The 25,946-nt window shown below is 33.6% G+C and overlaps 1 protein-coding gene across 1 annotated transcript; it reads right to left on the bottom strand.

The window, feature by feature from the left end:
* Positions 1–498: 498 nt before the first annotated feature.
* On the bottom strand, positions 499–21,566 carry LOC101746196 (corticotropin-releasing factor-binding protein). Its single transcript, XM_004927457.5, has 7 exons — positions 21,391–21,566; positions 8,525–8,630; positions 7,515–7,675; positions 6,464–6,659; positions 5,633–5,811; positions 4,215–4,323; positions 499–2,179 (listed from the first exon to the last, which is right to left on the bottom strand). Exons 1-7 carry the CDS (start codon positions 21,457–21,459, stop codon positions 2,028–2,030), a joined length of 972 nt encoding a protein of 323 aa, XP_004927514.4. The 5' UTR covers positions 21,460–21,566; the 3' UTR covers positions 499–2,027.
* Between the last annotated feature and the right edge of the window lie 4,380 nt (positions 21,567–25,946).

Here is a 25,946-nt window from a genome sequence, read left to right as displayed (position 1 = left end):
CTTTGATAGTGTAAGAAATATGTAGGTAGTATCAGTAGTAAACCAATATCACTGTAACTGAATTTCATCATCATCATCATCATCAACAGCCCACAGTCGTCCACTGCTGGACATAGGCCTCTCCCAATTCACACCACCGAGCCCGGTCTGCGGCTCTCCTCATCCACTTCTTGCCGGCCACCCTGCGGAGGTCATAGCACCACCTAGCCAGGGGGCGTCCCACGTTACGTTTTGATAAAATCTGGAATGAGATTATTCGACAGAGAACTAAAGTCATCGACATAGCTCAAAAAGTCAGCAAGCTGAAGTGGCAGTGGGCTGGCCATATATGCCGTAGGACTGACGATCGCTGGAGCAGACGGGTTCTCGAGTGGAGACCGCGCAACGGAAAACTGAATTTCAATTATTAATAGTTAATAGTGGTGGTAATTGTAAAATGCTATGACATGTTTAAACTTCAGTGTGAGCGTGTGTCTCTAGTGAATTTATTAAAAAACGTTTGACATACATACACATTTATTTATTAACTTCACTAAAATCTATATCATATCTAAATCACAAGACAAAATACAATGACGAGAGTATTTCGAATGCACCAAATAATTTTGTTATAATTAAAGTGTTATTTTATAAAATGGGATTATTTTTGTACAGCAAAATCGTGGAAAAAATATACCATATATCACTTAACGGTACATTTGAGGGGCGTGGTCGTGGATGATAACAAATCTTGATCTTTTGTAATATTCTTGTGGTCTAATACTTTAACATTGTCTTTTCTGATCGAGTTCCCGTAAAGATTAGAAACTGTGTTAGTATCGAATACTCGCAACTTAAATGTAAACAAATGGTAAAAATATTGTTTATATTATTATGTATTACAAATTATTGGTTACAGTATTAGAGCTGCAAAAAAAAAATCAAAATAAGTTAGTCGTAAGTTCGGCTCCATTTAGAAACCAATTACCTAAAACTTGATATAAGTTACATCTATAAGTTCAATATTTCTTTCAGTATCTTAATTTCGACACAATCTACGTAAACTAAAGTAGTTCTAAAGATTTACTTTACAAAATATTCCAATGCAATTAGTATTGAACTGTTGTATATCCATATTAGAATATAACTTGCTGAAATATTGATACATAAATAATACATAAACCACAAACGTGTATGTGTGTGTAGATAAGTTTCTTTTGCGAGTCCAATACAACTGCAACTTAAGCTCACTAACTTTGACTTAGCGTATTGTATGAAGCAGCAATTTTATGATTTGATCCTTAGTTATGAAGGTAGAATGAAACAACTTTATACCATCGTATATAATATTATTCGTTTGTGTTAAGTACAGATCTTGGCATATTTCACTTCAAGTAGATGACAAATTTTTACGTTTATAATACCGCATTTTAATATTGAAAACATATACTGAACGTCTTTAACTGCTTTTTATAAAAAAATATAGCACCTCTCGTTTTGACTGCAATTGTGGTGATTTGTTTTTATAGGTTGATTATAATAATGGTGCACTCACAGCCTTAGAATGTCAAAATTGATTACTTACCGTGATAGGATATTTGATCAACGATATCTTGCCTAACTTTCCATTTCTGAGCAATCTGAAAATTTTTCTTCCCTAAAAACCTTTATTGAATTTGAATTCATATTACAAATACCTACTTTAAAATAGCATTATTTGTCCAACCTTTCTAAAATAATGCACTTTCAATAGCAAATTGCAATAGATCTACCTTGGCTTACTTAGAAAGTGTCGATTGAATAGGAAATTGTAAAACTACGGAACTTACATCTAGAATACTATAATTATAATTTCGTATATTTGAACGAATAATAATAATAATCTTTAGGTTACTGAAATTATTTTTTAGTAGTGAAATTGGAATTAAACAACGATTTCATGTTTTCTATCAGGTTATTTTTTGTGACTTCATATTTGAATCAAAAGCATAATAGCGTACATCGAAGGGTTTAATATTCATTTTTCAATTGTTCAAGACAGGTCAGATTTAGAGGTCATTAAGTCCGCATATAAGGTCTGCATGTTCGATGTCGTCCAGTGAGAGTGGAGTAAAAGCCAAAGTGATGGAGTTGTGATATTTCCCGCTGGAGACGAGTCGTGCTACAGTGTCTTCGCACGCGATCAACGATGCTCGACGAGCTGAAAATCAAAATAACTGCATAACACAAATTGTACTTACGATGCTGTAAGAAAAGCATGGTCACAATCATCAGAGAATGTTTTAAACTGTTTTTAGAGAGAGAGAGAGAGAATACACTATTGCACACCAAAACACAATTTACATTTAAAAAACAATCCAAAAAAGCAGATACATTTGTACAATAAGCAGTCTTATCGCTAAAAGCGATCCCTTCCAGACAACCGTTTAATTTACAGAAATTCTAGAAAATATAAAAATATAGCAGGTATGTTGCGGTGTAATATATATAATACATTATTATAGAAAATATATACATACAATAAACAAAATATATACCGTTTACATATAATATGAAATATATACCAATATACATACTGTTTTTACTATTTTTAAATATCCTTTTTCTCTAATTTTATTTCCTTTATTTATTATTAGTGCTTATTTTTTATTATTCCCTCTATTTTTATATTATATCTACGACTTGCAAACATCTAAGATACTTCACGTAATATAAAGAAGATTAAAAAGAAAATAATGTATATGAATATTAAAAAAATATTTCGTGATACGATGTATTCTTTTCGGTTCTCTTTTCTCTCTATTATTTTATCATAGAAGCTGCCCGTTTTGTTTTTCATTGAAATAAAGTTGATATACAATATAGTAGTAGTAGATCATTATAACATTTTTGAATTCTCTTATACATAAATGTACATAAAAAATATTAACACATCTATGTATATAAAATCAATACGGAATATTAGAGGCGTTACTGAAGAGCGTTTATAAATCGTCATAAATATGAATGGCTTTATCGAAATTCTATTACAACGCAATATCGAATCCCCTTTTTGTGCCAACCAAGAGTTATTCGTATATCGTAGAATTGAAAATAGCATGATAACATTATTGCAGCTTTTTATTAGAATTTCCTTCTGATCGAAGTTAAAGACAAACGTTTTTCCTACCTTCTACGTTTTTTTGTGATTTGACCAAAATTGATGTTTAAAAAGGACGAGTTTAGTTTCAATGAAAATTGTAGCCTTCACTAAAGAATAAGAAACTTGGTGTATCCGTGAATTGTATTAAATAATGTTAATATGCCACAAGCTCAAATGCCGCATGCATTTTTTTTAAAACATTTAAACTATGTTCGCGGATGACTTCTACTATAAATTAATGAATTACCTACTATAATAAAATGAACTTCACATTTATTTTTATTTTGCATATTTAGTGATTGTTTGGCATATTGTGGATCCGTATTGATAGGTTCCACAATTACAACCATTTCTGTCGTAAAACAATCATGCGTTGATTTTGAAGGATGGGGAAGGATTACGCTATAAAATTGAGAAATAAGGTCGGTTACGGCTTTCACGATGGTATGTCTATCTCCTCTAGGCTTCAGCAATCACTTAACAACAGGTAGGCCAAAAATATATAAATGAATAAATTCGTCATCACATTAAAATTGCCTAAAATCAACCACCATTTAACACCATAATAATTATCTTTTGTTTATTTATTTGCACCATCTAATAGTGTATTCACTTTGTAAATATCCTTATTGCAGATAAAGTTTTCTATATTTTCTGAATGCAAATGATTTTTTATTTATCTTAACGTTGATTAATATATTTATCTCGCCATTTAACCTTCAAATAAACAGAATGGTCAAGGAAGAAAAGACTACAAATAATTATTCATTATTTGCCAATGTAATTTATATAACAGTGTAATTGCATTAAAATGACTCACTACAAAATTTTATAAACTACACTCCCATCTTGAAATATTATAAATCAAATAATTTAAAATTAACTAAATATTTTATATTTACATCCGAACTTGAATCCTGAAATGAACGAATTTTATTCACTCGAAAATTTCTCAAAATCATTTCTAAAAAGCTAAATTAAATAACGTAATCTCACAATCCCGACAACGATTTCCATGTTTAAAATACACACGTAAATCTTAATGCTTCAACGTTGCTTTAAACATTTTACTGTACTAAATCCTAGGAAATACCTTCATTAGAATCGAGTCCACACAAACTGTCGAACACCTCCATTTTGGTGTGATCCAGACCGCTTGCGCCCCCAATGTCCACATGGTCAGGCAAGCCTCGCTTTGTGCACTAGACAGGTGGTTAAAGTACTTTCGTTAATAAAATACACAGAATACCTTCAGGCACTGAAGAAGTATTTTCTAAAACATTAATGTACTTAATTAACAAAATGTAACAAAAGGGAAAAAAAACATTGCCAAAATGAACGCTCCAAGCTAGCCAGCATTGTTCCCAGTTAGTTTAGCCGTATCAAGGTCGTTTTGTAGAATGAAATAAAAATATTTCAACACATAAATTAATAATCATATATATACAATTCTAATATTTACTTTTGTGTTTTTATATTGTTTTATTTGAAGCCTACATGTAGCCGAAACACTAACTTACGTATATAAATGTTTTGACTATAGGCTTTATTTCATCTATACCGTATTTATTAATTAACTCTTCATTGTATTGAACAAGAAATCTTATTGAAGTATTATTTCTAGTATTAATTAAGGAGCAGGATCCAACACAAATTGGATTTCCCTCGGGCTATCTAAACTTAAACATTTAGAATACTTTCGTGTAATTCTCTCAGTGGATTCTGGCTACACCGTAGTCACAATTGTGGGAATGGGTGGAACGCAAATGTCCGGGAAACATTAATGAACTTATAAAGCATGAACATGTCCATCACAACTAAATTAAACGCTTGCGTGTCTCTGTAACATTTATTAACTTTGATCTATGTTCAGTCATATATGCAAATCACCCTTCGACGCTTGTCATTTGATTTAATAAGAGAGAGAACTAATAGTTTATACAAAGACTTATTTTGGATAAATTTCCCCTCTGTCGATCGCAGTTCCATCATTACCTAACCCAGCGATAACAGAAAGCGATTACTGTCAAATTGCCTTTTAAATGGGTTAAGACAAAGTCAACGCATTTAGGCTCGAGTTCCAAACTTTACTTCAAAATTTGACGAGGAGAATTAAAATTAAATTAAAAGCATAATATGAGGGGCGTCCAGGATTACTATTAGGTTAAACTAAATTTAAGTGGATTTTATTTCGTGAAATCATGTAACTGCAACATTTAATTATAATACAAAAAAAAAAATTGTGCATGAGCTAATAGTTTATCTTCTTCATATTTGATGAAACAAAGTACTAAAGCCGCCAGAGTAAACATTTATTGGAAGATATTGACCAGCATATGAATATATATTTTAATTAAAACAAGATTTATAAAGGATTCGAATTCTAAATAATATGAATTTGCACACATCACGATTTAAACTCTTCCTGCCTATACTGAAATTAATAAGCATATTACCTAAATTAATTATCATTTATAAACTGAAAATCACAATGACTTCCGAATTACTTACATGATGAATCGTCCCTGTTTCCAATTCCAACAGCCGTCCTTTTTTAGCAGTTTGCCCAACATTCAAGTCTAACACTTGGACCGTCGATGGAGAAACTGTTATTAAGGTACAATTCCCCGTTTCTCCATGATTGCGCAGAGTGAAAACACCCTCGGTACCGAACAGCATCACATTACAAGCTGTAGAATAATTAAGTTCGATAGAATCAAGTTACGTGATCCACGATACCTATCACCGACAGCAGATTTCTACCCATCGGTATTTATTGATACATATCAAGTTCTGCGTTAACTTTAATAATTTCCTTCAAAATAAGGTTAGTTGAAAAACCTAAATTTTTTTGGAACGAAGTTCCTTACGAGACGATGCGGAGGGTACCCTAACCGGGAAAAAACGTCCGTAACGTAAGTTTTTTATTAGTAACGCACACAGTGTATGACTTAACTTTGTAATAACGTTCAAATTAGTAATGCACACAGTGTATGACTTAACTTTGTAATAATGTACAAATTAGTAATGCACACAGTGTATGACTTAACTTTGTAATAACGTACAAAAAATAACATATTTTTTTATCATTCATTGACCACGATCTGAGAGCGTTCGTTTGCGCAATACACTAAACCGTGAATGAAGTGTACCACAATAAGTTCGCACGTTACCGAATGACCGTGGGTTGTTGCGAAACCTCCAGTTTTATTTTCTTTATACCTCGAATAGAACTTAAAATTAATATTTTTATAATAAGGAACTTCGTTCCGGTGTCCCACGACACCTTTTTTACACACATCTTTTTTATTTATCAATCCGTAGTACGTATGCCGCACTCACGTCTAGCATTCCGTACGTGGCGAATAGTGACCGCGAAACCTTTTCCTTGAGCTGGCACGCGATATTGTATGAGAGCTGCATTTTGACGAGACACGAGTTTCCGGTTTGGTCGTTTGTCACAAGATTCAACAAGCCTGTCATCGTCCCAAGAATCTGCAGGCCACACCTGACCATTAAGCTCCCAACCGTCGATCCACTGAAATAAATATTTTATCATCATACAATAATTATAACAGCATAAAAATGGTATAGAATACAGTACCACGATTGATCAAAAAAAGGTGTGTAAAATATTTATTCAAGATGTCTCATTTCAGATACAAGATATTGAAATACGTGAGAACTGGGGCGATGATAACTTTCAAGATTTTTTCTGGAAATGAACAAAATGTATAATATTATATTGGATATTGATTTTCTCGTCTTATATCGACGTTACAAATAAAAGGGCTAGGTTTTAGAATTCCCTTATATGAGTTAAACAAATTGGAAATTATAAATTCAGTAAATTTTATTGCTATTATCTAATGAAGCCCAATATCACTTACAAGGAAATATTAACGAGCTTAATTATTTTTTCACCCTTAATATTACCGATACTCAATAAAACTTATATTTTTTAGAAACAATTTTTTAAATTGAGTAAATAATTTAAATCTCTGAATAAGACAATGGATGTACGCGTTAAAATTGTTTTAACTAAAACGACAGTTTTCAAAGAGAGAAATTGAATTGTCTAAGTGAGTTTTACCATGCAATTTGTATGCCAAACGTGAATCTGAACATCATAACTTTCTATAATACAATCTCTGTATGAAATGTAGTATAATAAAATTTATCATATCATTTTTACTTCTAAAAAGATTTATAGGATATTAAAACTAATGTCTATTGTCGATCGGTTTTTAAATTACCATTCCTTTAGTCGAAATTACTTAAAAAAATTGTTTTCTGATCCAATGCATTATTACACTGGACGAATACTAGAAACAATCCTAAAATGCCTACTGCAAAGCACACACCCAATGTCACTAAGAGCGTAGTTTATTACCGCAACGAGTCCTCCATTATCGCACGGCACATCAAGGTAATTGAAGACGACCTCAATCTTCTTGTCTGGTTCCGCTATCATATAGATACCGCATACGGAGGGTTCATCAGAGGGTGACTTAAAAAACAGCTCCCCCTCGTCCGATGTTACCAGAAAACAGTCTGCATTGAGGAGGAATTAATCAGAGTTAGCGGATCATTCTCAATGAAGCTGTTTAAGTGGAACCCAAGCTAGGATTAGGCAAATTTCTCTAAGTAAACTTACAAAAGGAATACATTAAAGGGGTCGCGATGACCTCATATCATATGTTAACTTCTTATGTAATAATTAAACGTGTACCTGGGTTTACATGATGGAGATATGTGAAACTCATACACTTTGATACTAAAATAAATGGCATAAAGATCATCAGGTAGTTTTATGTCATTTTTATTATTCGTTCACGTAGGTATTCTTATTATATGACATATCATATACAATATTTTATATCTTAAATAACATATTACACTAACTGTCAAGGAAGGATAAACAATGAATTATTTTATAAATCTAAACAATTTACAACAGAAGTCAAGTATTTTTTCTTTTATTATAAAAGCCGTTTCCGAGGAATTAGAGGAAAGTAATTTAAAATTTGCAAGCAAGCGCGTTCTGTGTAAGAGATTCATTTGACAAAGTCCTAATCCTGAAATGATATTTGTTTTTATTTATTTGATTTAACGTAGGTTCTGGGCCTGGTCAAGCTTATCCAAGTTCAAATTAGTCACCATGTTTATATTGGTGTTTTTTTTTTCTTAAATTTGACGACGCGAATTGGGAGTTGAAATTTTATACGGGAAGCTTTGGAAGGAATTTGTAATACTAAAGCATTTTCTAAAAAAAGCTTAAGAAAATATATTATAAGCATTTCAAATATAATCACTGTAAGGTATTTTCTGCACAATATCTTGATTCACTCGTGTGAAGACGTAGCGTATCGCTAATAAAAAATTATTTAAACTTTACACAACCTTCATTTGGGTCAATCACTCGATGTGAAGGTCTGGGCAAACGCCTCACTCGGGCGAAGCGTGAGAGTGAGGATGCAGAACTTCTTAGCCCACCAAACTCTGCTCCCTGCGAATTAAAAAACGCTCCATTTATCTTCTTCTATCAGACGCTGTTTACCATTTGATGTCATGAAAACATATAACAATTATATATTTATTTAGAAACAAAACTATTATAAGCTTAAACTAACATCGGCAGTAAATATACCTGTTCCTAAATTTCGTAAATAGCAAATATAATTCCCTAAAAATAGAACTATACTATACGATTAGGCGTGGCCATGTGCAATATTAAAAACTAACACCCAAATTATTTTACGAATACATCAAAACTTCTTAAAGCACTCTGACGCTCGTTTTTCTTGGAAAAATGACACCCTACTTGAGTAATTTTGATTGTAACGGGAGAACACTTTTAGCCTCACTACGTGAACGTCATGTGAAATGGAAAATTCTTTGAAGAAAGCTGAAGCCTGCTTATTTTATTCAACATAAAGTGAATTAGACTCATTTTTTTCTTATTTTAATAGCTTGATTTGATTTAAAAAAAAACATATACATTTGACTTGTGTGTAATTTTAATTTTCTTCTTCATTATTTGTATTACGAACCGATTTAGTCGATTAAAGTAAAATATTAATTGATCGCAAATACACATTAATTTTATTTTTTCCGGCCAACTATCCTTCATTGACATACATTCATTCGTCTTCCCCGAAGGAAAAACATCATAAGATTTACCATAGCATACTAACAACCAGTGTTGTAAGGCGGGTCACACGAATCCTACAACTGTCTAGCCTACTTCTGTAGCGAAGTGTTAATTAATTATTTTAGCTTGAAGTATACGATTTTTCTGATAAATTTCTAATTAAATTAAGGTTTCAATCTTATATGTTAAGATGGACTCGAGCAATTAATTACCAACTGTGTGTGCCCATCTACTGCAGTGTTAAAATACACTGTCACTAAGCATCTACAATTTGGTGCTAATCATCGGGAATTCTCACGTTTTACCTTTACTTCGTGATTTTCGAAATGTTATTTTGGTCTTGTTAATTAAATCTCTATGTACAATAATTGCTTGAGTATTTATAATTCATTCTTTAGTTTTAATAAAAGTCTTTAACGACGTAAGTTTATTAATAACGCTAAATTTTAGAAATAAATCTTAGAAAGTGAAAATATTTTTGAATAATAGAATGTTAAGGAGCTATTTGAGGTACAAAAATTACTTTTTTTAACCGATTTCAAAAGAGGAGGCTATCTACTATCAATTCGACCACCATTTTTTATCTATGTATGTTCACCGATTTCTCGAGAATGCTTGAACCGATTCTGATAATTCTATTTTCTTTTTTTTATTCGAAAGGGTAGACTTCCCTAATGGTGCTGTAATCGTCAAGATCTGATGATGAGATCCTGGAAAAATCCAGAAAAATCTATAATTTTTAAAGCCTATCTTGAAGTGATTTGGGTGTTTCTTGTTCTTCTTATTCTTGTTGTTCTTATTCTATACCGCCGCGCATATATCTTCTCATGCTCATTAAAATACTCATAGCGAGATACCAATTAAAATTAAGTGAGAGGATTTTTCTTTAAAATTAAATACTTGTTATGAATAACTTATTTATTTGGATAGGGATTCATATCATCAACTACGGGATCAACTACGAAACGATATAGCTAACAAGATATGGATATTTAATTTATCGTTCGAAATTCCATAAGACATTAAAAATGTTGTTATACTTTTATGGATACTAAAACCCTTAATATCATCATAAATGAATACAGTTACGTCCAACGGAAGAAGCTGTGGCATTATTCGATAAGCATCATTGAAATTGACCTTAAAAAGTAATGAGTCATATGATTACTTATTCGCTATAGTTCTAATTTCGTTTGAAATTTTGAATTTGAGCAGTAATAACTATGATTTACTTAAACGAGAGTACTAATATCGATAGAAAACAGTTGGGCATTCGTTTCAATTGTGATATAAATTAAAATAGATGATGATCGAGCTTTGTTCGTTTTTTTTTGATAAAGCCATCTTGTTGTGTCTTTAAAGCGGTTAGTTGCCCTCAATTAAGAAAAATAGTATTATTATTCGCCAATAGATGTCGGGAAGAGTTGATTATTGAAAACACGAATAAAACAACATTTTCTGAAAATAAATCGTAGCTAGATCGATTTATCGCCCCCGAAATCCTCTGTATAGTAAATTTTATGAAAATCGTTGGAGCCGTTTCTGCGATTCAGATTATATATATATATATATATTAATATACAAGAATTGCTCGTTTAAAGGTAAAAGATATAATGAGCAACACTAAAACAGATAATAAACGATTATCTTTGATTATCCTAGTTATTCCTTAATTTATATTAAAATAGAACAGGACATAGTTATATTTGTAGAGATTGAAGTACACAAACTCACAGATAATAAGGAAAAGTCTCCTTAAAGACAAGATTAATAGATACTTTTACTTTTCTTCAAATTTATAAAAAGAAAACCTCTTTCAGAGTCAATCCTAAACGTCTTACTAAAAGAAGTCAATCAAAAAAGAAACTGCTTTATTTCTTCTTTTGGAGAAAAATCTTTTATATTCTTTTTCAAAAGATTTTTTACGACCTTTTCAAGCTTTAAATTGAAAAGAATTTTATTAACTTTGTATCTATCCGCTCTGAATGTAAATTTATATTTGACACGCAGCTTTGTGTGTTTTCGAGATTTTCGACTTAACTGGAAAATTCGTGTAAAAGTTTCGACTAACTAACAGTTTTGACCTTGTTGAATTAAAGCTTTTTGCTAGTAAAGGTCACAACTACTATATAAGTTTTCTATTTTGAACCAACAGGTGCTTGATTAATTATTAGAGGTGAAAGGTACTAAAATACTGTAACCTCCTCTAACACTACTACTTACCACGATGAGTCCGCGCGGGTAGGTACCACCGCCCTGCCTATTTCTGCCGTGAAGCAGTAATGCGTTTCGTTCTGAAGGGTAGGGCAGCCGTTCTAATTATACTGAGATCTTAGAACCTATATCTCAAGGTGGATGGCGTATTTACGTTGTAGATGTATATGAGCTCCAGTAACCACTTAACACCAGGTGGGCTGTGAGCTCGTCCACCCATCTAAGCAATAAAAAAAACTTCTTTCCGAGGTCCCGTCCACATCCAGTCCAAATTTATCGAAATTATCCTAACCAACAATTCCAATCCTGACATATCAACTACAGGGCCAATTAAGGCAAATAGACTATTAAACGGATATAGCTTATGCCAACGCAGAGATCTAACAGAAAAAAGAAGAAAAAAAGTTTGAAAATAAAACTATTTAAAAATATTAAATAACACCCGTCTTTGGAAAAATATATCATAAGCACTAATCAAATGCCAAATTCAAATCCATGCTTGAAAAATGATACGCCCGGCCACACCATCATAAACAACATGGGAATGGATTAGGCATGTACCACAATTTTGTACACTATTGTTCAATTAAAGTACAGTTACTAAGAAAAGCATAATCATGACTTGTCTGCTTACATGTACTTATAGTTGATAATGATATCGGATATGAAATATGGAAGAATTTAGAAATTAAACAAATGTACTTTGTAATACAAACACACGAATTGAATTCGAATACATGTGTTACTGAACTTTGAAGAGCTTTTTCGAACTTCAATATTGAATCTTACCTAATATAGTCTAAAAAAAATCTCAATATAATATAATTAAGAACGTGCCAAAAAACGTATTTAATCATAAAAATAATGTAAAGATCAAAAACATGTACGACAAACACAGTAGACCTTGTCAAAAGCTTTTAAGATATTTATGGTTTTTTCATATGACCTTTTATGTTGAGAGCTTTTGTAGCATTTTTATGTAACATCAATAACGAAACACTTCACTCGAAATATATTAATGATAATACATTCCTACAAAGAAAACAATATATCGGACGGAACATATATTCGAAAATAATAATTTCTTATCAGTAAAAAAAATCTAGAATTTTCCAATATATTTATTGACAGCTAATTGAACAGCAAACCATGACTTAATCAAGGTATTTGGCTTTTTTGTAATTTTTTTTTTTTTTTTTTTTATTACTTAGATGTGTGGACGAGCTCACAGCCCACCTGGTGTTAAGTGGTTACTGGAGCCCATAGACATCTACAACGTAAATGCGCCACACACAATTTTCAGGAGTCAAACTTTAAATTTATAGTTTGCCTTTGAATGCTTTTCTGTATGGATATACTGAGTTAATACCGGTGTTACTGGAGCAAATAGAGATCACAATGTATAATGCCTTCGTTTTGAAGTAATCACGATGAATTCTCAATGAAAAGCAAAATATGAAATTTCTAACAACTGTCCCAACGTCTAAACCAGAACACATGACTGCTTCGTGACAGAAATAAGTCTAGTATATCTACTAATGCATATTGCCCTATGTCATCAAATTTAACTACCTATAGGTATAATGCGATCGGAAAAATTAAACAAAAAATGGCTTTTTGTCTTCAAAGGGCATTGCCATTTAAAATAAATAAAATTGGTATTTTAGTGAGAAGGAATCAATGAGCTAAAATTTTTCTCAGCAGATTTTGTCCATTATTTTCCTCAGAACATAACATTAAACAATTTTAATGAGCTATCTTTTGAATAGGTTTATGTTCACTGAATCTCTTATTATAATCAAACAAGATTATCTTTCAAATAAACAAAATCAGATTACAGAATGTTTATATGTTAGACAGTTTTACTTATATAAATGGAAATAGATAATACGATAATGTCGATTTTTCGTAAATAGAACTCGGGTTATATAATGTCAGAAAATTATTTATTTTACCCTTGGCACGATTAGAGACGATTTTAAAACTTTATTGTACTAGTTTTAACTTTGCAATCATTTGGTTTGTCAATGAAATCCTATTAAACAAATGACCCTTGACATGTACCTTTACATTCGTAAATTGATTCGATACAACAACATGTAACTTGTTTGTGACGCAGCTACCATTTATACTGGATGTATTTAAATCGTTATTAATTTCAATATTTTCTATCAACAATACCCAATTTAATTGGAAACAATTAAGTTTTTATGCAATTTATAATTATCCACGTGACGAGCTCAAAAGACGTCAATAGATTATAAGAAATCCTCGGAGACGGATTGGTCGAATATTCGAATGGTAGTTATTAGATGTAATTTTCTCTGGTAAAAAGCCATTTTGATAAAAAAAAGTATAAAGTGGAATCCGATTAAGAGTGATTGGCTTTGGATCGAAATGGAAGTTAAGATGCAGATGGGATGATTGAAGACTTTAAGCGATGTTCTGATTTAGGGCGCCTCCTACATAATGTTATTTCATTACCTAATTTAGAAAATCATGTGGGACAGTATTTCTGTCTAAAACTCCGTCGTGAATTTGTGTTGCAAGTTTGTGTTAAATTTTAATAATTAAATTTTAGTTCGTTTGAGTCCTGTGTTGTTTGAGTATAGCAACGCGAAAACATGGCTAATTGTTGCAACATTTAGTATTATTTTGCTATTCAAAGCACCGTCATAAAATATTTTACAATATAGATACGGTATTAAAATTTACTGTTTTAGAGCTGTGTAATCGTTTCTTATGAAATACTTATTTTTGTGCAAATTAGACAAAGCAGCATGTAATTCACCTGAAAGAACCATTTTTATCATTTTATAACAATCAGATGTTCTAACTGACTATAACTAAGCTAATCCTCGGAAACCATCATCAACGGAAAATAAAACTTTCAAATAATGCTTTCTACCTTTCATAACAACTAAAATCTAAATTAAATCAATTTAACATAACTTCACTAAACGGAAAGATTCATTGGAGCGATTGCTTTTTGGATTGAATATGACACTTCCAATCTGTTGAATCCGATATAACAGTACGCATCGGTAAATATTGCTCATTTTTCTCGTCTATTATTGTATCCATAATGGGAGTAAGGGTGACGAAATGAATATTCAAACATATTCATCATAACACGAAATACTTTATCACTTTTTTTGTAAGTATGGGTCAATGAATGTGCAGACCATAGACAAAGATGGATGTTGGATTGGTGCCCAGAATTTCGGAATTCATACGAAAATGGTTAAGGTGCATTTTGTTTCTAATGCTAGGGAATCAGTTTACGGATACCCGGTCGAGGGACGTAACCGGTCAGGTTATATCGGACTCCGGCGCCTCCAGAGAACTAGAAGGAGAAGAGGAAGACCGAAGTTCTCCTCTTCTTCCAATACCTGCCGGAAGAGTACTCCAAGAAAAAGGCGCACGCGGCGCGGCGCTAGCCACCCAAGACCCGTCCCGCAAAACCGACTGCCGACTAAACCCCATCGAGCTCCACCACTCCGACTAAACGAAACCCACGGTACCGCATAATGCGCGCCAAAAGTTCACTTTCACCGATACTCGTCCTGTTAATAGTACGGGATTTCATTCCCGGGAAAACACCGCACGACATCCTCTCGCGAGACACATCGTGATCGGCGTACAGGAGCCACCTTGCGCCGCCTCACCACCGGACCAAGAGCCGAGTACAAGGCGCCCCGCATCCGGTACCCGATAGCCCCTAGGGCAGATGAGCACATCTCTTTCACCACTCTCCCTTTCGGGACGCCGGACTGGCGGTCGTCAGAGCCACGACCACCAGCCCTCTCGGTCGGCAGACTGTCTGAAGCCCGCCTAGATGGCGCCGGTTAAAATGGGTTACCCTATGGAATATCCCGTTGGGCCAGAACCAGCGAGCGAATCGCTTCGACGGTCCTACGACCAGCCGAAGGATCAGCCAGCCGTCTGGACCATGACTCCAGCACGGACCGCCGAGATTGGGCCCTCCGCGCTCTGACCACACTGGGGCTGGGACGCGCCACACCCCGGGCACGAAGGTCAGCCCGCCACTTAAAATCAGCGGCGAGCGCCTCCGCTTCCAGAACCAAAGGCGGCGTCCCAGCCAGTACAGCAGCTTCGCATAGCCAATGTAAAAATAGGCAAAAAAAACTATGAAGATTATACATAAACCTAAGGCGAAAAGTACTTTTTAGAGAAACATAATAAATAAAGTTCAGCTGTGAGCTGACGGCTTAAGGAGGAGAGGGAATACAATAAAATATTATAATTCAGGAAGACTTAAAGTTTGCATTTAAGCTATCAAAAAGTTTAATGATGTACATTTAATTATGTAAACAGCAACTTGACGCTAACTCAGACTAAAACTCAGGTAATTAGATTGGACAAGAGAATATCAAAATTACCGAGGTTCAACAATATAGGCATCTTTTTTATTATCGCAAAGAATTTGAAAATTATCATTAATACTATATTATGATTGTATGCTGCTGGACCCAGCATCTAATGATTTCTGGAGAGATGCTATACACCGATCTTTAAAAAGTGATACTTTTAACAATTCTATTTCCTTTTAACCTTCGATATGAATATTGATATAATTATGTATATATGGAAATAAACCTTTTTTAAAACAACACGCCTCGTGCAAGTTAATGAAGTTGCATTTGAGATGTTTTTGATTGATATTTTTGTAATTTTCATGTTGTATACTAATAATGATAAATGGCAATAATTCGTTTTATACCGGAAGAAGAAGAAGAATTTCAGCACCCAAGTGGTTTACGTCATTCTAGTTATATGTTTTTTTTAAACCCCCATTATTTCACGAAATTATTATATCATACTTTTACATTTCAGCATCAACAAAATATTGGAATATTTCCAGAAAAGTAATTTATTTCTCGTAATGGAAAGGATTGTGTGTGAATAAAATAAGTAAAGCAGATTAAATGTTTGCTTAACAAACACATTCCCACATAAACGATATAAAAAACGAATAGGTTTTTTCGTACAAGTATTCCTACAGCTTACCTCCTGATATTATTATTATGAACTAAAAATAAATGTACCACTTTCTTTTACAGCTAAACAGACACAATAGACGATATAATTTACTTACCTGGTTTAAAACTTTTAAAATTTTACAGCGGGGCAGTCATATGTTCCGGTTTAAAAAAAAACGGCTGACACCTTTTTGTCTATATGAATACCACTAAGACCTCATAAATATAATAAAGTATTCTCTTAAAAAAAAAACCTATAAAATTTGAAATGTTAGAATTAAAAATGTACACTCTAGTGCATCGCCAAGAAGTAACATTGTTAGAGCGATTGGTTAGCGGCGCGTTGCGTCCCAACCCGGCAGGTTGGTTCTGACCGAGCGAAATACCAACGACACCGCCTGAGTTGCAGGGCGCTACGTCAGAAATGACGTAATCGCCCGGGATCTGGATGTGGAGTCGCTCGAGGAGTTCATCCGGAGGCTAGCTTGTAATCTTTAAGAGCGGGTTGATGGTGGACCCCACGAGCATCTCCACAATTTAAATCCCTTGCTAGCCAGACCACCTGATGGTCGGGCGCTACCAAGGGAGCTACTAGAACTCCCTGCTATGTTAAGATAGTCGGCTTAATCGGAGTGCTCATAATGAGTGCCCCCATGGGACTGAGCTGTACACACTCCTCATTCCCCCCCACATTGTTGGGGTGCCCCCTATGGGGACCCTTTTTGACCACCCCCTTGGGTGGACCCCCAAAAAAACCGGAGCAGACGACAATACGACGCCGGTGGGAGCTTGCTGCCGGGCGTCACTCCTGGCAGGATTCAAGCCATCGTATTCTATTTATGTATATAAGTCGATGTAGGTGTGCTGAGCACGCTGCGTGCATCCCCCTCTCAATGTCCCCCCAGCATCAACTTCACCCCTGCCTTTCATGGCAGGGAGCTTCTGCCCAGGCAGTGAGGTTTACCCCGAGTCCCACTCCGTGCCCCCGTAAGGGGGTACGACAATCCTTCTTGCTTGCCTCGTACCACCTGAGCGACCTGACGGGCCACCGTACTGAGACGGTTCCAGAGCCTTCATTTCGCCCATACAAAAAGTAGTTAAAATGTAGCATGTCGGTTTCTTACTTATTATAGAAAAACACTCATACAGGGAAATATTACAACATAAAACTGTTTTATGTCACAAAAAAAAGTATGATAATTTTTTTCAGCTGGCAACAATGATGTCTAACTGACATTGTCCTTAAAACAGAGTCTTATGGTACATACTTAAGTACTCTACACCACATTTTTTTTCTACCATAATATCAAATTAACTTTAAATACGATAGAAAGAAATAAAAAGATACTTTAGCATAAAGTATTATTTGTACCCAAAGTAATGACTAATGTTAATTGAATATTTAAAGTTTCTAACTAATATGATTTTATAACATAAATAAAATTACAAAAGTGTAGTATTGTTTAAAATAAATTTTAAACCTTCAACTGACCGGCAAAGAAGCTAGTAAACATCGAATTAATAATGAATTCGAACTATTTACATATTATATATCTTATTTTTGTATGTACATATACGTTCAATAATAAAATGCTGTGACCCTCCAATCACTTAGGGCTTATGCGATGCGAAGGTATACAAAATATGAGGCTTTTACATGATCTAATAAGCCCACCCCACGACCAAGATCAGAGAACAAATTGATGTCGATTTATGAAAGAGTTCCATAAATTTTGTCCAAAAATAGTTACATGAGTTATTCTGAACTCAAGAGGTCCTTTCAGGTCCTAGATAATTTTGTAAAACTAAGTTACTTAGATTATAGGAAAAGCGGTATTTTTATGTTCAAGCTTTATCTTTAGTGTTTTTAACAAGTAAGTATTATTGTAAAAATACTTAATAATATAATTTAAGTAGCTTCATTGCTTACATATTGAGGAATAATTACGTATATCATTCGTCTATTATTAGTCATTTATTAGAAGCAAAATAATATGATGATGATTATGATCGAACCTTAACGTGAACTATAATATTGGTGGATTTATGATCTAAACATTTGATCATAAAAAAGGAAACGACTAAGTATCAAAATCTATATAATATATGTATATAACAATGAATTGCTGTTCGTTAGTCTCGCTAGTACTCGAGAACGGCTGGGCCGATTTGGTTAATTTTGGTCTTGAATTATTTGTGGAAGTCCAGAGAAGGTTTAAAAGTTTGATAAATAAGAAAGTGCTCTGATTTAAATAAAAATAATAATTTTGTTTGTCCTTTGACGTGTCCCCCGTCGGACGAATCCTTTTGTTTGTTTTAAGTTAATTTTATACAAAATTTAGGCCTTTTATTTTTCGATTGAGGCACTACGAAGTCTGCCGGGTCAGCTAGTACTTAAATAAAATAGGTTAAATTAAATTGATTAACCACAGAATATATCATGCATACATCGAACATATCAAACATATAAGAAAACTTATTAAAGTACGAGATGAAACCACAAAGCTGTTTCAAGCACGTCTGTATTCGACGTGATTAACCGCTTTGCATAATGGGTTCCTGCAGCTTTAACCAAGTTCTCTTATACTTATGATAAAAATATTATCTTACTATTAAATTACTATTAGATTAATGGTTTGAACGGATTTGAACATTTATTAAGATTGGTGATATGTATGAGTAACGTCGACCACTCACAATTAAGTAGACCGTATGGCGTATGCTAATTTACTTTCATAGCTCATACAAAGGGAGATAGGAAACAATGTAAAAGGAATAAAAAGACATCCGAATGTCGTTTATGTTCGTGCAGCTTTTAGAATCACTTCACGTAGTTCGTGGAAGTTATCCCAGAGTGGAAAATATCCTAACAGCTTTGAAGAAGCATTAGATAATTCTACAATTTCTAAATTTATAAAAAAAAATCCAGTTATGATGAAATCCATCAAAAAACTTATTAGCAAGTGTCTCGAAGCTATTGGATTACACAGTAATTTTCAAAGTTCAATAATTAAATAGTTTCTGTTGAATTATTTATTTCATTCACTCTTCATTTCTCATAGCTATAAATTTTTGTTGATGATACACATTGTAGTCTTAGATTTTGGCTAGGCGCGACTCCTAAAATAAAACGATCTTTAGTGAATTGTAATTTACAAAAAGTTCAATGAATACTCGAATTTTGATGAATTACTTGATAAATCTATTATTTAGAATATACATCTTCTATATTATAAGTGTTTGAACTCAGTAATAGCTTGCAATTTCCACGTTATTACTTGCGAAATATTGAATGGACTTAAACACGGTTTTCATGAACGATTAGGATAGTTCAAGGGGAAGTGTTTACTGATGGTAGGACCTCTTGTGAGTCCTAGTAGGTAGATACCACCACCCTGCCTATTTCTGCCGTGAAGCAGTAAGGCGTAATGCGGTGGGCTGTGAGCTCTTCCACCCATCCAAGCAATAAAAAAAACAATTCCTGTCGCTCGTGAAAGAAACAGTGCCATGCTGCTGGGTATTGCTCAAGACTCCTTTAATACTACATTTAAAGGAGGACATACCATAGCGTTTTGGAAAGAGCCTCAAGGAAAGTTCAGAGTCAGATGATGAGTGGCTAAAATGATCTCTGAAAATATACTGTGATGTAGTGGTTCTAGGTATTATGGCTGAACTTTGTTTCGGTGACGGTTGCGGAGATGGTGAAAAGAAGATGACGAGATTATCTTGAACAATTCCTCAGAACATACCCTACAAAGCATCCGAATTAAAGCTCAGAGAGAACTGTAGAGAGTACTGCAGAGGACTATACTGAGAAAGTCCCTCAGTAAACCTGAAGATGTCAAGCGACCTGCTGTAAAACTGAAGCGATCACTGGCCAAATTAATGACGCCAACCTATTCAAGTATACTTTCAACTGACTATTCAAAAATCTAATTCTATATTTGGAGCTGGTTTGAAATAATTTGATTTTTATAATACAAAAAAGGCTAGTAACTCATCCTTTGAAATCACGTGTAATGTAATATTATCGCTTTTTTTTTTAAATCGTCAATGGAAAGTAAATCTATATCTTGTTAATCGCTTACTTGAGTATATAGATTCCATATTGTGAAAAAAAGAAAAAAAAATAGCTTTCCATTGTAATCGTACAACGATATGCACGTATGAAATTGCTTCGCGTTACATGAATGAATTGTGATAATCAGTCATGCGAGCTTGCAACATGAGTTATCACCCAAAAAAAAAAAAAACTACTGGCAAAAATTAGTAATTATTCAAAGCAAAACCATTTCTGTATTTCATTTTAATTATTTATTTTACTTTTACAATTTATTTCACTGGCTGTAAGGCTTACTGTAACGAGTCCGCACGAGTAGATACCACCACTCTATCATGAAACAACCGTTCAATTACAATTGGGACATAGACCTAATGTTTTAAAGTGGGTTACAGTATTCCCATAGCTCTATCGGCTCCAGCAACCAGGTAGCTGAGGCAGGTACGAGCTCGCTCACTCATCTATGGATTAAAAACTTTAAACAAAATGCTTCAAATATCCGGTGGGTACGCTAGGTAGATTTAATTTAGTTTGTTAGATACCAGAACTTCAGTTTTGAAGTTAATTTTATGATGGTAATTAATCTTTAAATTTAATTTAATTAATTTTCATCGAATACCGAACGAACTGTCTTATTTCCAATTGAGAAACACGGCAGAAATACCAAACGTGATATGATTTTGGATTGTTATTAATAGAATAAATTTCATGTTTTTAACAAATGCCATAGATGTTAGTGTTTTAATAAATTATTAATTGATGGATTAAGGTCTAAAACTTGATTTTAAACGCAGAAACCGTTAATAAAACTTTTAAAATTCAGGAAGTTTGTACTTACCGGTAAATATAAACAGCGGACCGCATCAGAAGCGAGTGCAACGACGACTATGTACAGAAAAGCCCTCATATTCACACTTTTCCACTTGTAGCCGTATAAATTCGAGCTAGTAACTCTAAGTTAGACCAGAGATCTTGCACCGAAGTTTACCCGCCGGCGCCGAGTTACTTGTGAATGGGGCGCCTATCCCCGGCTCTATATAGGGTAGCACACGTTACTGCGCAACCTCCATTGCGCTTCGTAAGTTTGTTCTGAGTTCTCACTTCCGTGGGTAGAATTTAACACGTATATATATATATTATGTATTTACATCATTTCGTTTCGTTTTCAATCAATTGTGTGAATTTTTAAAAATATAAAATTATATATGTAATTATAATGTTAATAGTTTGACACGAGTTTGATATAACTTAACCTTTACATTTCAAAGAGTTCGTTAAAATAATCCAATAATAATTTACAATATTCAAAAACTCACAAACAAAAACACCGTGTCCATGAAAACTATATTCGTAATGTCGGAAGTTATAAAATAAAAGTAATAAACGCGAGCTTAAGCCGTAAAAGTAGTTATTTCTGAGTGTGGAAGTCTTGCATTTTTAAGCATGAAAGTCATGTGATCATTTTCATGTAAAACTGAGACTTAGAAGTCATTTATCGTGGTCGTTGTTGTTGTACATTCTCGATATCTATGATCCCCAGTAACCACCGAAGGAGGGCCGTGAGCTCGTCCACCCATCTAAGCAATAAAAATATCTTATTGAAAGTCTTCACTGGCAGGTATCATAATTCTGACAAGTTCTGCCTCGAAGCAGTCATGCGTTCCAGTTTAAATGCCGGTGGTTATACATACATTACCGTTGAGACTTGATTCTCGTGCATGCACACGTCCTGATTTTAGGGATTTAGTAATCTATTAAGACTAGGTGATCCATATAACAGCTCACTACTGCTTACCTACCAACGAAAAATCTCAAAACCGTAGACAAAGTGACAAAAAAAAAGATAAATAACAAAATTATATACAAAATTGACAGTAAAATATTTCATTAATACTCGAAGTATTTGTCAGCATCAGAACTTTATGAAATTTTAGAGAACAATTGTACTTCGTTCGTATCTACAAGTTAGGGTTTGTCCAACCCAATGGTACCTAGCCAGTAGATGAAAGGCTTTGAAGACAAACCGAACTAAGTACTAACAAGCTAACTAAGAACATTAATGAATCTAGTGTTTGCACCTACTTAATTAATTGTTTCTATACTTAAAAGTTCTATAAACTAAGACTCATTGAAATCTCCCAGTTTGCGACAGTTTGCGTCTGAATTTAAAAAAACTTTCATGATTAGCTTTATTATTACAGCGACTCTGTCGGCTTTCGATAACACAATCTATATCTTCACAGAGATCTATGCCTGCTAATTAAATCTGCGGCTCTCAAAGTATGGGATCTAAGAAATTATTATTATTCCAATGTTTTTCCATTAAACTTAGAAACATTAAATTTATTCCAATCGTCATAATATGCTTAACCGATTGTTTATTAAAAACAAACAGCAGTATGTAATATAATTTCCGAATGAATAACGTTTTTAGATAGGAATCGCAAAAACTATTGTGTCATTATGTTTTTAGGATATCACTAAGTCACGAAAATTTTAGAAAATCTATTTATGAGGTGAACAAATTTGGGAACCAATGACTAAAAGCAACAAAGAAAATGTACGACTAAAGAAACTTAAGATTGAGGGTGGTGGGTGAGGAGTTAAGCCAAAGTATAAGTTTAAAATACATATACACAGAACATCAAATTCATTACTTTTTGAGTACAGTATAAACCTTGTAAAAAATTTAAACTCAATTAACGACTCGATAAGAATCTGTTATATTCACATCACAACATGGGTCCATAGATATAAGACCGAAAGCACAATTATATTGCTTAACGACAGTCCCACTCTTCTAAGAATGAAAAACTATTTCGTGGTAGAAATAGGCAGAATGTTGGTGCCAACTAATGGTAGTTTAAACATCCCACCACCAATATGCTATATTTACTACCCGTACAACATTCCTTATATAAACGTTTCCATATTTTTTTCATACCTATAAAGTTCTCGGTCTCAGCATCTAACTTATGCTAAATAAGTTATTAACATCCTTAATTACTGAACCTCCTACATCTTACATGTATGCTCTATCGTAAATTTATGTTAAATTAAAGCATCTACAACTTCATATTCATCTTTTTAAACATGAACGCACATCCTAATTAAGCTACAAAACTTCTTAGTCCTTTAATATGAAGTATTCCAGTAAGATTTAAGTATATTTCTCTGATTACTGCGAATAAATGTAATCTTTTCGAAGTATTTCGTCTTAAAATATTATTTTTAAGTAATATCAATCCTAATTCTGAAGACATTTTACTATTTCTCTGGATCACGTTAGGAAAACAATACGGAGACGAAGAAATCGTTCAAGTGATTCACTGGAGACAAAAATATCGCCGTTGTGTTCGTACTGCTATAGACGGATAGACGCTATAGTCCACGTGGTTCAAACTGTTACCAGAGCCCACAAAAGTCACGGCTTACTGTCTCCTCATCACTGTACTTATTATTCATTACTTCGTGACAGCAATAAGCAGAGATGATATTATTACACTTTGTAAATCTTCTATCGTAAAAGTAGTTCGTATACACGTACTATAACCTACGTATTCTGTACATTTTTTATTTTTTATTAATGTGTAGGACATTTGAGGTCCGGCATTATTGCATTACTACGGATACCCACCAACTCATAGATCCTTGAACGCTCCCCGACACTCATTATCTTTTCTCTGTTGGGGATGTCGGGATGAAAAGATAATAATTACATTAAAATGTTAACTTTGTATTTTGTTGGGCTCTGATTAATGTCTGGGTCCATACGGACCAATTATTGAATAATATAATAAAAGTCACCGGTATTTAATATTAATTAGGAAAATGTTCGTCTTGTTTCCAAATATTTCATCTTTAGTAGTTTCATCGGTCTTATACTGATTTATGATTAAAACTGATAGTACAATGACAATAGTAAACTCGAAATGAAATCGTAAAAGTAGTTTTAATTTTCATGTATAGGTTGAGACAAGTTTGGTGTTTTTTGAAAATTCTTCCTTTATCTCCTCTATGAAAACTCGTCGAATAGAGCATGAAAAGTCTGACTGCAGCGCGGATTGAAAATATTCGGTACGTTAAAAATCCAAATCGATACTTCTTATCTTGGCTATATAATATATTATATTATATATATTATTATATGTATTATGATACATTTTAATATTTTTTGTTGTACTCATTAATTGTGTTAACTGTAAATCTGAAAATGGCTGAATGATCCGTTATTTTAGAAGTTTTATAATTATTACATTTATTAATTAATGAAAATAAATAAATAGCTCTTATGAGATAATTTTTTATTCTCTAAGGCTAAGTAGAATGGAAACGTTTGTATGTACACATGCTTTCTCTTAAATATTCTAAAGTTATTGAACCCATTTTCCTTGTTTGTTTAATATCCAGGCATGTCATAAAAGACATCAAGAATTAGATGTCTTCAAGAAATTCCAGGTTTACTTTCAACTCCATACTATAGGCACTGAACACGAGAACCCATCTAACGAGAAATGGAAGCCATTACCCAGAACAAACTGCACAACTTCGAAAGACACAGTTGCACCAAAAGTTTGTAAAATGGTAAAAGCGCATTATTTTTCAAACAAAGTCTTTAACAAAGTAATAATCTCCAGTTTGTGCTTCCAGTGCCTTTTTATTTTCAACATAATTTGAATTTTTACTTTACATGCTTGTAAAACCGCCTCTTTGGGATCCAATGAAGGGTTGAAAGTGTAAAAATTTTAAAAATGGTTTACCAAAGAATGTTGTTTTGAAATTGGAACTCACGCACATTCCTGCTTCTTTCCGCGCAACACGCAAAGTTAATCTAAATTACCCGTTAAAGATACCCGCTTTTTGCACCGCTATCACATCCTACCACAGCTTTCATTAATATTGAGAAGTGCTCACTTCGCACTTCGCCGCAAACAAACTATTATGAGAAATCTTCCCCTAGAGAGGACGAGGACTTCGAGAACATCAGGGGAGCTACCTGTATGGTTATTGTAGTTAGTATACGAGGTATTTTATTCCATAATTCAGGCTGTATTTTTCCAAATCGTGTAATAAAAATCAAACCCGCAAAATTATAATTTCCGTAATTACTGGTGGTAGGACCTCTTTTGTATCCGCGCGTGTGGGTACCACCACCCTGCCTATTTCTACCGTGAAGCAGCAATGCGTTTCGGTTTGAAGGGTGGGGCAGCCGTTGTAACTATACCTGGGACCTTAAAACTTATATCTCATTAAGACATATCTCAAGGTGGGTGGCGCATTTACGTTGTGGATGTCTATGGGCTCCAGTAACCACTTAACACCAGGTGGGCTGTGAGCTCGTCCACCCATCTAAGCAATAAAAAATACATAAATAAAAGTCGCCAAAACATCCCT

Source organism: Bombyx mori, chromosome 9 (genome assembly GCF_030269925.1).
Source record: "Bombyx mori chromosome 9, ASM3026992v2".
NCBI classification, from domain to species: domain Eukaryota; kingdom Metazoa; phylum Arthropoda; class Insecta; order Lepidoptera; family Bombycidae; genus Bombyx; species Bombyx mori.
This window is presented reverse-complemented; position numbering and strand designations above follow the sequence as displayed.